This window comes from Larus michahellis, chromosome 6, assembly GCF_964199755.1.
Source record: "Larus michahellis chromosome 6, bLarMic1.1, whole genome shotgun sequence".
Classification (NCBI taxonomy): domain Eukaryota; kingdom Metazoa; phylum Chordata; class Aves; order Charadriiformes; family Laridae; genus Larus; species Larus michahellis.
The window spans coordinates 12,572,818-12,584,591 of record NC_133901.1 but is presented as its reverse complement, the minus strand read 5'-3'; the positions used below and the strand labels follow the sequence as shown (position 1 = coordinate 12,584,591).

General features: G+C 47.6%; 1 protein-coding gene across 4 annotated transcripts in view; it reads right to left on the bottom strand.

Annotated features, from left to right (window-relative positions):
* Positions 1 to 2,944: 2,944 nt before the first annotated feature.
* MAP3K13 (mitogen-activated protein kinase kinase kinase 13) overlaps positions 2,945 to 11,774 on the bottom strand; it is a 78,464-nt gene continuing 69,634 nt past the window's right edge. For 3 of the 4 annotated variants that reach the window (XM_074592627.1, XM_074592630.1, XM_074592626.1), the window contains 7 exons: positions 10,701 to 10,817; positions 10,039 to 10,176; positions 8,291 to 9,032; positions 6,786 to 6,856; positions 4,027 to 4,324; positions 3,261 to 3,358; positions 2,945 to 3,172 (listed from right to left, as the gene is read on the bottom strand). In XM_074592627.1, coding sequence (XP_074448728.1) covers positions 3,136 to 3,172; positions 3,261 to 3,358; positions 4,027 to 4,324; positions 6,786 to 6,856; positions 8,291 to 9,032; positions 10,039 to 10,176; positions 10,701 to 10,817 — 1,501 coding nt within the window. In that variant the 3' untranslated portion in view covers positions 2,945 to 3,135. Of the gene's footprint in view, positions 3,359 to 4,026; positions 4,325 to 6,785; positions 6,857 to 8,290; positions 9,033 to 10,038; positions 10,177 to 10,700; positions 10,818 to 11,774 lie in introns of all 4 variants that reach the window. The other variant, XM_074592628.1, reaches the window with a different exon arrangement.

Below are 11,774 nucleotides of genomic sequence, written 5' to 3'. Positions count from 1 at the left end.
AGGGCAGGAGCGGTGTGTGCAGGGGGAGGCTGGCATTACATCTCCACGGGTACGGGGTGACGCCTTTAGGCAAGGGGGACAGCCCTAGTGGCAGTCCCAGAGGGACGCTGCAGTAGGCAGCAGTTTGGAGGAGCGATGCTGGACTGTAAGTGTAAAGAAACTAGAGCTAAGTGTGGCAGCAGGCGACCCGAAGGGTTCAGCTCTGCTTTTCCAGGCTGCAGAATGGGCCGGCGCGGCCCCAGGGAGGAATCAGCACACACCCAGGACAGCCGGCCCAGAAGGGTCCCAAAATCCCACACGTCAAAGTTTCTGCACTTCTCTGCAAGCCCGGAGGAGCTTCATCGCATGGTGGAGGAGCTCTAAGCAACGACCACAGCTACCAAAACCCCTCTGGGATCATTTTGTTAGGGAGACTGCGAGGGCCTGTTGGTGTAGGGTTGCCCGAGGACGCCAGTGCTGCTCACAGGCAGTGGACACTGCAGGGCCATGGCCCGGGCTGACATGGCACTGCCAGCGGGCAGCAAACGGCCCTGCCTGCGGGAGCTCGGGAAACCTGCCAGATCAGAGCAGCGGAGTCTCTGAGGGGCGCAAGGCCTGGCATCCTCTGGTGTGGGGGATACTTGGTGCTAGTTCTCAACCTCTCTTCAGTTTAGTCTTCCTCTTTATGCACGTATGTTACGTGCACACAGTTCTCCACTGCTAAATTCCTGCAGCCCGGCCTCCAGCGTAACCACCTGCACCGCCTCTTCCACACCAAAACCCCTCTCACACCGCAAAGGCAAAGCCATCTTTGTCCCTGCCACCTCCTCCTGCCGCTGGCCGAGAGACTGAGAACGTTTGGGAAGAGAAATGAGGGATGGGAAGAGAGAGGAAACAAGAAACAAGCCAGGAAAAAGAGCTTCACTGCCAACAGCATTCTGCCTCCACCCAGAGCTAAGTATTGCTGCTGCAGCCGGGGGGAGCTGGTCGCTCCCTCTCCAGCAGCCTGTTTGGTCCCGCAGGGGTGATCCACCATGTGGATCCACTGCTGGCCACCCCAATCTCATACCTGCTGCCCAGAGCAGTTGCCCTCCTCTCCGCTTGTCCTTTTGGGTACTCTTGCCAGGGGATGTGGGGATGGTTATTCACTTTGTGACCACCATTCCCCACCAGCTGAGAGGCTGCAAACTCTACCGGCAATGTGACCAAATCGCAGCATCAACCAGGAGGAATGTCACAGGGCCCACGGGGCTGACTGCATCCATCCCTCTTGGACCGGCCCTGGCAGGTTCTCTCCACCGGTCTAACAGCATCCTCGGAAGTCACGAGGGGGTGGCAACTGCTGACAGCCGCTGAGACCAGCGCGTCTCCCGTCCCACCCCCAGCAAGCAGGGAGAAGGTAACATCACACAAACAGATTACAATTGTGCTAGCGGTGAAGCCAACCTTCTGATCTACAGAAATGATAATAAATAATAAAATAACATCATAACTTAAGATCTGTGTGTAGTCCAGCTACAAAAATTTAAAAATATGGGATAATTTAACTCATACAATACTGCTCTCTGTATAAGTAAGACATTTTCCTTCATTTTGCCATGAGGCTATAAATTACCACAGTTAAAATTCAAACCAATATTTTTAACATAAAATGTAAACAAACAAAGCAACAGAAGTACCTGTCCATGGGCCATTCCTGCCGTTCGCCTCAGGCTGGTGTGCCAGGCTGCAGAGCAGCACCCAGCGCCCGCCAGCACGCCAGGAAGGGCAGAGGGAAAGCTCTCGCAGGGGGACATCAACTAAGGGCGGGGCGGGGAGGAAAGGAATAGGGAACGTGCTCTATCATTTTGTTCTCTTTAAATAGTGATTTAGAAGAGTAGTGTTTGAAGGGAAGGCACTATGAGTTCTATCAGAAAACAAATTTTTCTCATCTGCCAATGCCTTGGCCTGTCGTGTACGAGTACTATCCTCGCTTGCACCTGCAGAGTTTCAGCTTGAAGGAGAAAGAGAGGCGCCAGGGCACCCCCGAGACACAGCTGTGCCACAGCCACCGTCACGATTCCCCGTGCAACCCGTTTTGCACAAAGCCTGACATGAAGGGCAGGCAGCTGTTCACGCTTTCCAGAATGTACAGTGAGTAAGGAGACAGAGCAGGGCTGATGCTCTTATCTAGGCCAGCGATTCCCAGTCTTCCCCCTCAACACACAGCTCTCTGCTGGTTATCGACGCTGCTGCGGGTGAGAGACTGCTGCTCCGAGTCCAGTACTGGCATCTCCAGTTTCCTCCCCAGAAGAGCATTGGGGCTCTGCAGAATGTGCTTTCCACACTTTGCGAGTTCTTGCTTTTCCAACACTGATTTGATTGATTTCTTTGACTGACTGAAACAGACAGGAGGTAAGAGGAGGAAGTAAACTGGGAAATGGCACACTGCATCTGAAAGAGGTTTCCCTGCTCAACTGGAGATCGACGCTGCCAGAGTGAAGCAAGGACGATGTTAAGAAGTGCTCTTATACCAATTCTCGAGAGGACGAGGTTAGAATACATTTGCAGGATCTCACAACAAAACGCTGATTAAAAAAAGAAACTAAAAATCCTTAAAATAAAACCCACTATTACATTCCTGGGGATGTATCGACTCAGAAGACCCTGGATGTTAGCACCTTGGTACCAATTTTCTCCAGGAACATGTACACCTTCTGATTAAAAATGACCCAGCTGGTTATACTGAATACGCTTTGTTCACAGGTTACCCTACAGTAAGGTCTTTTTATGCTTCTTCATTTGCTAAGACTGAGTGGTTTAGTTTTCTTGATCTGTTCTCCAATCTTCAGGGCCACGAGGCCTGGTCCCCTGTGAAAGCAGCAAGAGAATCCCCCCGTGTCTGTACACAAAGCTGTCCAGGCAGGACTCCCAGGATGTTCCTCCGTAATGTGCTTGCTTTCTGAACTTTTTTTTTTTTTTTTTTGCAACAAGTCTGTGTGTCTATAAATACAATCCACTCTTTACAGTAAAAAGTGTTAAAATGTCAAAAAAATAAATATCCATGTTACAGTAACTAGATTATTCAATAAAATACATCCCTGCCATTCTTGATTGAAATGCTCAAAGAGAATTAATTTCATTTGGACATTTTCCAAAGATTCGGGTTATTGCAAATCACTCCTGGGGTGGGAAGGAGAAGCATCTTCTCTTCCTGTAAAGTGTGATGAAGGGGAATGAAGTGGAATCTCAGGGAAATCAAAATGCCAGTACCAGGAAGCTTTGGGGGAGATCTGTATTACCAAGTAGCAGAGCTGCAGGGCTTATTGGTCCTGACCGTGGCATCAGAACACTCCCCTTCAGAAGAGTCACAGTCTGATTCTCCAAACTGTGCTGGGTTCTGCAAAGCAAAAGGAAAAGGGGAAGACTTGAGCACCATTCCTGCACTGCAGATCAGCCACACCATGCTCATCTCTAACAGCAGACAGGCAAAGAAGGGGTGGCTAGCGGCACACAGGAGACAGCAACAACACACAAGCACGCTACCAAAGGTCGCCTGTCTCCCCGCAAAGAGGGGCCAGCAGAAAAACATCTGGTCAGAGCAGCACCAACCACAGACGGAGTTATGAGAAGATGGTGCAGCAGGCTCTGCCCTGCCCCTCCCAAACGCGTGAAAGACAGTAAAAGGGAGAAAATCATTCTAGCTTTGTCAGAAAGGCTGCCAATGGGTCAGTCTGAGGCAGCTTATAACCCTTCCATTTCGTTATCTACTTTACGTGCTATTTTTTATCCCACTTAATGCAACTGCAAATCCAATGGCCTCCCAATATCACACTCACCCTGACCAGCAAATTATGTTTAGCTTTGTTTGTGCTACTTTCCCCCGTCTGCTCATCTGGCCAAGCAGGAGACAGAGTGGGTATTTAAGCAGTCGCTTTGCTGTAGTACATCTACCGCAGCATTTCCTAGGCACTCATCCAACTTTCTGGCCCTTGGATTCCTTTCCATAACGTTATTTTTTTTTAAACTCAATCAAAAGAAGAGAGGATTGCTGAACTTAAAACTCACCTCGCAGCTGTGCTCATCCGCACAAAGTTTGCCCAGAGACATCTGAGTCTTGACTCTCCGCACAGCGCACTCTTTGTCTGAAAGCCCATCAGACTGGGTGGAGATTTCAATGGGGATCTCTGGAGTCTGGGACAACATGTCCTCCAGCTTCTCAGCCAGCTCATCTTCTAGCTTGGTGGCCAGCTCATCTGGGCTGTTCGAATGGTCGCTTGTGTTCCCCTCCTCTCCATCTGACACAGAGAAGTTCTCCGAGCTGAAGGTTGAGTAGGACTGGCAGCTACTAATGCAGCGGTGAGGTCTGCAAACCAGGAGAGTAGTTCAGCTTGTAGCACAGTGCCTCTGACTGCAGAGGAAAAGAAATTTTGGCTACTCTGCTACAACTGGCCTTGACTTCTGGAGCCCACTCAGCCCTGGGTGAGCCTGTCCCCAAGAGCCCAGTGCCAGCTAGAAAAGCTATGGCTTCTCAAAGCAGACAGGTATCTGCTTATGCTCTCACTGCATGGGGTAAGAACGAGCCGGCGAGCCAGCATGGCGTTAAGAGTTTGAGCACCAGGAACTCTGTTTCTGACAGCTAGCTAGGGCACCAGGCAGCTTGCTTTCGAGACACCTATCACAACCAAAACCCCCACAACATCAGTAGCGCAGTGAACGCAGAGTGGCTGCTACATCCTTACGCAGGTTGGCCCAGCAAAACTCTCATCTTCCTGTCTGAAGTGTGCAACACAGAGCGGATTTTTGGACCTGTACTTTTAACTGGCACCTCTGGCACAAGAAGAAAAGGGTTCGCTCACTGTAACAGGCTGCCCAGGCTGCTCAATCCTGTTCTCCTTAGCAGATACCGCTCAGGCACAGTGCACACAACGCTGGTTGCTTCTCCACACTGGGCTACGGGCTTGATCCTTCCAAAAATGGCTTTGAGCAAAACAGTTCCTAGCCCTAGAAAGATCTTCACATCAGCTCTCCAAGAGCATCTTCCCACCTTAAGAACACATCTCCATCTGAGTCATAACTGATCTGCAAGGCTGGCAGCAAGAGCTCTGCAAAGTGTTGGGCTGCCTTTTGCATCCTGGAGCTATGGAAACCTACCACCTTTTGAATGATTTAGTTCAAGAGCTGCATCTTTAAATTCATCTGTTCTTGTTTCATCTTGTCTTCTGCACGTCCATATTAGCTGATCTGCCCTGGAGCATATTTTTCTTTAACAGTCCTTATTCCTAGAGAAAGGCCATACTGTAGGGTTCAAGTTAATTCAGCTGGGAATATCTGCACCACCTGGCAGTGATCTCAACAGCCAGGCTAGAATTTAGGTATGTGCGCTCAAAAAATAAGCTCACGGTTACTCGAATGTGGAAATTGCCTCATGCCAGGATTCAACAGTAATGGCACAAAGTATCAGTTGACTGAACGTGCCAGGAGACCCACAACAGGTCATCACATTGAATTCAGGAAAGGCAATTTGTCTTCCAAGTTAGTAAGTCACAGAAGAATCAACAACCACACAAGAACTGTATGAGTCAGAAAACTCATCTCTAGGCCAGTGTTTGTGTCTCCAACCCTAAGCAGGAAGAAATAATCCAGGAGAAGTATGAGAACAGGGTGTGCAGACAGAGCCTTCTTTCTCCTGGCACGTCTTCCTGGTTTGTACCATTCAGCAGACTAGAATTCTGAGCTGAAGATCAAGCCCAGATCATACAGCGCTTAACAGCCACTCATGGATCTATACACCATAAATTTAACACTTGTTTATGTTTTGATTTCCACAGCATACCTTGACAATGAGCTCCACCATCCAAAAATGTTTCGGATGGAAAAAGCATTTCCTTTTGTTCATTTTAAACCCCGTTTGCTTCACTAGGCGTCCCTAACACGAATGTGAGTAATCATTCCTTCTCCATTTTCTCCACATAACTCACAATTTCATGCACCTCCAGTACCGCTTCTCCTCCTGCTAGACAAAGATTTCTCATGGATTTAATCTCTTCCACAGAAACCAACTCTAACCATTCCTGTCACGCTTTGCACCACGTTTTCGAATTCTACTGTGGTCTTCAAGCTGTGGCAATGAAGGTGGCGTGTAGGATTCAAGCTGCAGGTGCACCGTGGACGTATACAACAGCAGAGAAGCTTTCCTAACAGCCTTTCCTAACAACCCTTAGCCTATTTGCCCATTGGATCACTTCTGCACTTCAAGCAGCTGCTTTCATAAAGCTATGGCACCGATTCCATGATCTCTTTCCACGGGACTGTAAAGCCCGCTCTGACACAGGCTTAGGGAGGAACACCCCCTCAGTCTTATTTTACAGGCGACACCATGAAATTTGATGTGCCATATTATCACCTGCCTCTTCAATCCTATTTGAATTCCACTACAAAGATGCTGGCGTCAGCCCCACTGCAGCAACAGTTAATATATGACCTTTGAAAGAGTCCACAAAGGGTCCCAACACCCAATAAGGCTGATTCTGGTGAAACAGATGCAGCAGCTTATTTTTTATAGGCTGAATAATGTTATCAAGTGTGGTCGAGTTGTGCTACAAACAGCCTTCAGCAGAAAAGCTGTGCTGGAGAAAACATCTCAGAGCAGGCTGAGAACAGTGAGCGAACACGAAGGATCAACCGAAGGCAGACGGGACACACTGAATGTGATTCTGTTCTTTTGCCAGGACCTTCCACAGTTTCTATGCTGGTGTGCAGCTGCCGTGACAGTTCTCCTGAGTTTTGTCCCACCAAAGAGAGATTAGAGTAAATTCACCTTTTACCTTTGTCTACGAGGAAACTCCACTTCACTGTCTACTTCGCCCTCTTCTTCTTCTGAGGAGTCATCACCGCTCTGGCAGAAAACAAGGACAAGAATGGTATCACGGTCGTGAAAGAACAAACTTGCAACTACACAGCTGCCCCTTGGCCCTCCAGCACAAAGTCACTGTGTCAATGGGCTGCAACGATCTAGGCAAGAAAATAACCTGCATATCAGTGAAAACTGACTCAGACATTTTCTTACCAGGAGATTATTTCAGGCAGTCTTAATGTTGCCATTTCTGAATATGAAGTGATTGACTTTGAAATACACTGGAGTAATTTAGCAGCCACTGAGTACATAACGTTCCAGATTTTTACAGAAGCAAATCAAGTAATTAGTGTCACACTGAAATCCACATAAATTATTAAGCTGATCTGGCACTCTTGGCTTTACGGCTTTGACCCTTTTCTATACAAGCCCACCAAAAAGCAGGATGGGGGATGATGCAGCCTTTTCTGGCGGGTTTCACCAACTAGAAAACTCAAGTTTTGTTTCGTTATCTACTTCAGTGAGCACAGAGTGATTTATTCTCCTTTTCCCATCCAAATCTACCCACTGCGCTCTTGTTCTTTTTACAGCCTCCTCCTATGCTATCTAAACTGACAACACCTGGTCCACACTGTCTCATCCCATCCCCTTGTAATACGAGGTTCTCCTCCTTCCTTCATTCCGGGCCCAAACCACACTCTTGGTCTGGTATTCATCCTCTTTTCCTTCACTTTTCCACCCACCCAGGCCCAGTTTTCCTGCTCTTTGAACTCCACTCAGACTGGTTCCTACTTCTCTCACCACTTGGATGGAAGCAGGAGGAATAAAGAACAACTCCATTTCTGTACAACTGTGCTGTAACGTCTTTTTGACTCTTGCAAAATCTTCACAAAATACAGGAGAACTATGACTTTTGGTCAAAGGGGGGCAGTTTCTGTCAGGTACAGCAAAAGACCTTGGCAAACGTCAAATTTCTGTTCCAAGGCACATAAGTGCTACAGATCCTCAGTGAAATTGGTACATGATATTTAACATCACCAAAAGAATGCATTTACCCCTTCCTTTGTTTTGAGAAGGGTTTGAAAGCATTTAGACTGTTTTAACAACAGAAATTCAGCAGACCAAATCTCAGCTCAAACAAAAGCTGGCTAAATTGCAAATAACAAGAGAACTAGGCCTTATCAAAACCACATTTGACAACCTTCATGATTTGCAATACACTCTGATACGCCTACAGCACTTCTCAATGAAATTGACTTTAAAAGTGCATCCAGATCACAAAGCAAAGTTCAGATAGGCATCACTTCTTTAAGGTAAAGTTGTACATGTAACTCTACTGCTATGTGCGTGGGAAACACGGCTTTGCTACTATCCCATATCCAGACATTAGCCTACGCTACACACCTGCTTTTGGTGGAGAGGGAAAAGAGGAGCACGCTTTGGGTTTTTTTTCAAACCACTATCCTTTGTCCTTACCTTTTGAAGGGGTCTTGCTTTGCAAGGCAGCACTGAGGAAGCCGCGTGCTGGGGAGTGCCTAGGGCAGACGCTGACTTACAGTTGCTGAAGCCCTCTTCCTCCATCTTCTCAATGAACTGCGCGTTTTCGTACAGGGAAGATGTTGGTGACTGAGAACGGCTCATCCCTGTTTCAACTGATGACATCTGTACCTGACCACTGTCCTCTTCCCTGCACTGAAGACAGGAATTATATGGATCTGTTTTACAACACTCCCAATGATCAGCTTTGCTTTCTTTGCTCTCCAGATTCCTTCGGCAATCTGCTTCCATGGCAGCGGAGATGAGATCGGGGCTGGAACCGGACATCCGCCTTTGCGCGTGGTTACTGAGAGGGCTCCGCAGCGCTGCTGCAGGGCCAAAGTACCTTAAGTTGTTTGCGCAGTTGGCAATATCTTGTCCATGGGCATGAAGCCGTGAGTGATGGCCATGGGGATGGCTGTGGCCAGGCTGCTGCGGGAGGCCGGGATGATGAGAATGATTATGAGGTGGAGGTGGGGGTGCATCATCTTGCACTGGCTGGTTTTTCAAGATCCCTGCAAAATCATTGTAGCTGCCTTTGCTGTTCCCTCGGCGGTGACGTGGCTTACTGCGGTAGCGACTTTTGCCACTCAGTGTTGACATTTTGGGACTTCCTGAGACTGGTGAGCCATTGGATGCTGCTTCTGTGCTGGGTATGCCCTCTGACTTCAGTAGATCTGGCCTGAGAGACAGAAGGTACACATTAAACCACAAACTAAGAAGTGACATCGGCTCAGAGCCAGGATGAAGAGGCAGCTGTAGCCATAAGCACACTCTGCTTTCTAAAACCTACAGGCTTCCCTCCCTTTCAGCTGTTTGACTTCTGCATTTAGTTTCTTTTGATTCTCTCCACTCAATGTCCTTTCCGTTCAGCCCATCATGCTCTACACCCCTTTCTTGCTGCTTTTTCCAATAGCTGCCACATGCTCTTCTTTTTCCGCTCTTATTTTGATGTTCGGCTCCCAAAATAGCTCCCTCCTAAGACCTTGGTGTAGGGCATGTCTCTCGCTACGTGCATATACAACGCTCAGTACAAAACCGTCTCAATCTGCTGATGGCTATCAGCCTGCTCATTTCAGAAGTGCATGTGGATGTTAATTCAGAAGTAATTATTCACTGTTAATCAGGACTCTCTAACTCCTGGAAATCCCAGAAAAGGGAAGAATAAAATAGTCAGTTCCCCTGAAAAAAAAAAATAATCTCACTTTCTGAAAGTCACGCAGAAGAGCAATAGCTGAAAGGACAGCACGAATTCCCAAATCTCAAATCCCAATTTAATTCCTCAACAGGGAATCCATCCTCCCTGAGGACTAGCTAATTTCCACAATCCCTCACCCTGCTTATTACCATTCAAGTCAAGGATGACCTAACTGCTCTCTGCTTGGACGGTAAGGAATTTGAGACAACACATCGGATACCTCCTGTCAAAGTACCATCATCTGGGATAAAAAACACATGGACCAAATCGTTCCAGAGAGCTGCCCAGGTAGAAGGGATGGCAGAATTCATTCCTTTTACCGTAATATAATTAGACAATTGTGGTTCTGAGGATCAGACCAGGCCCAAGAGTGAACACGCCTTTGGCTCCCTTGTGTTGTCATCAGACTCCAAGGGAAGTCATCTGCCTGCTCATCCCAGTGGGGATCTACCACTGGTTCCTGGCATGGAACTGGGTTGTTACTTCTTACCGTTTAGTCTGGCTGCCTGGTTTATGTGAGACCCCTTTCCTCTTCATCAGCTTCTCCACTGTATTGGGGTGGATTATTGGTCTGACTGGGTGGCGTTTGTAAGTCCCAGGGTATTTCTTTTCCACCGCTTGTTCCCTCCTGAAATATTGGGGAAGAAAAAAACCAAACAGATCAGTTCTCTCTTTATCCAACTGCAGCTCCTGCTGGACAGAAGCACAGTTCCACTGGGAGCACACTGCGTGCCTGTTTCTCAGCTATGGCCGGGTGCAACACAACGTGCTGTTCTGGGAAAGGACACAGACATTTTCAAAATTGTCTCTGCAGAGACCAGGCAGTTGGAACAGGGCCCTGGCGCAGAGTCCAGAAACAGCACTGCTTTTTCTCTTTACAAAGGGGTCAAAGGATGCCAACGCCAAATGGGAAAGGTGCCTTTCTCCCAGTCAGTAAACACTGGGTAAAGATATGTGCACTAAGTGGTCCGCAGTAATCTGCTCTTAAGGGGCCTCCCTCTGCTTGCCAGCTCGTTCTTTACCCTGGAATTCTGTCAGGGGACACTAAATCTACAAGTACCACTGTGCAGTTTAGAAACAACACGCTGTTTTTTCTCTCCTGTATGCATATTGCCACGTGCATGGCATGCCATAATGCCCAGAGATACGTACTTTATGAGCTCCTTCTCACGGACCTCCAGCTGCAGCATAATAGCGCTGAGCTCCATGTATAAGTTATTGGCTCGCTCCAGCTTCCTCTCATAGTGTTCACGGATATCCAATGCATGTCTGAAAAACAGAGAAGTCATTATTCCAAAATCTGATGTCCACGGACCAAGAGAGGAGAATAAGGAAAAGTGCAGGTGGCTTTAGGAAGAGGCCTTCTAAAAGTCAACTTTGCCAGCTGTGTTGCACTTAACCCCAGATAGAGCTAACAGTCAATGATAATTAAGAGCTTGATACGGCAATGAATCATGATATGATTTAGAAAGCGTTTAACAGTCTTGAAAGAGTGGCAATGCATCTCACTAGAGAAGCTGTGGATGCCTCACACACATCCGCAAGCCCTTTGGCCAAGCCCTGATCATCTTGTTTGCACAGAGCTTGCACAGGTTAAGTCAGCTTGTAAAGAAACAGCCGAAGAAGTCATCTGTTTGTGTTTCATAACAAGCAATATGCCCCTACAGCTGCAGTACATTTGCAGAAGACCTCTTGAACCACAGCTGAAAGATGTGACCATCAAAAGCTCCCTAGGGCTAGGGAAGCCTCATCAACAACCACACCAAACTGGCTGAACAAAGTTTCCTTTGCTTTCTCAGGTGGGCCACAGAACTGCTACTTGCTGTTTTATGTCTCTCTGTCATAACTATATTTGCAAATTGGTATCACAGAAGAGAACCCTTCCCTTTCTTAAACATTCTGCTTTCATTTTTAAGTTGGTCTAGTGTTCAAAATTAATTTCGGTGGACTAATAGTGCGTTCACTTCCAGCAGGCCGGGAGCATGTTCACTTCTCTGGAAATAACTAATGCAAAGAAAGCATCAGGGCAGAGAAAGCTCACAGTAAACTGCAAGATGCGTTTTCCACTGGGACGGATGTACCTGCTTCAGTGCTGTTATCACAAACTCAGGCAGAAATATTCCCTGGTAAACACACAAGCCTTTGCCCCTCTTTCCTGGAGCAAACTGTTCATAGCGCCCGAGAGCTGGGACAGTTTCCACTCTTTCTCTCTCTCTAGCTTTCCCT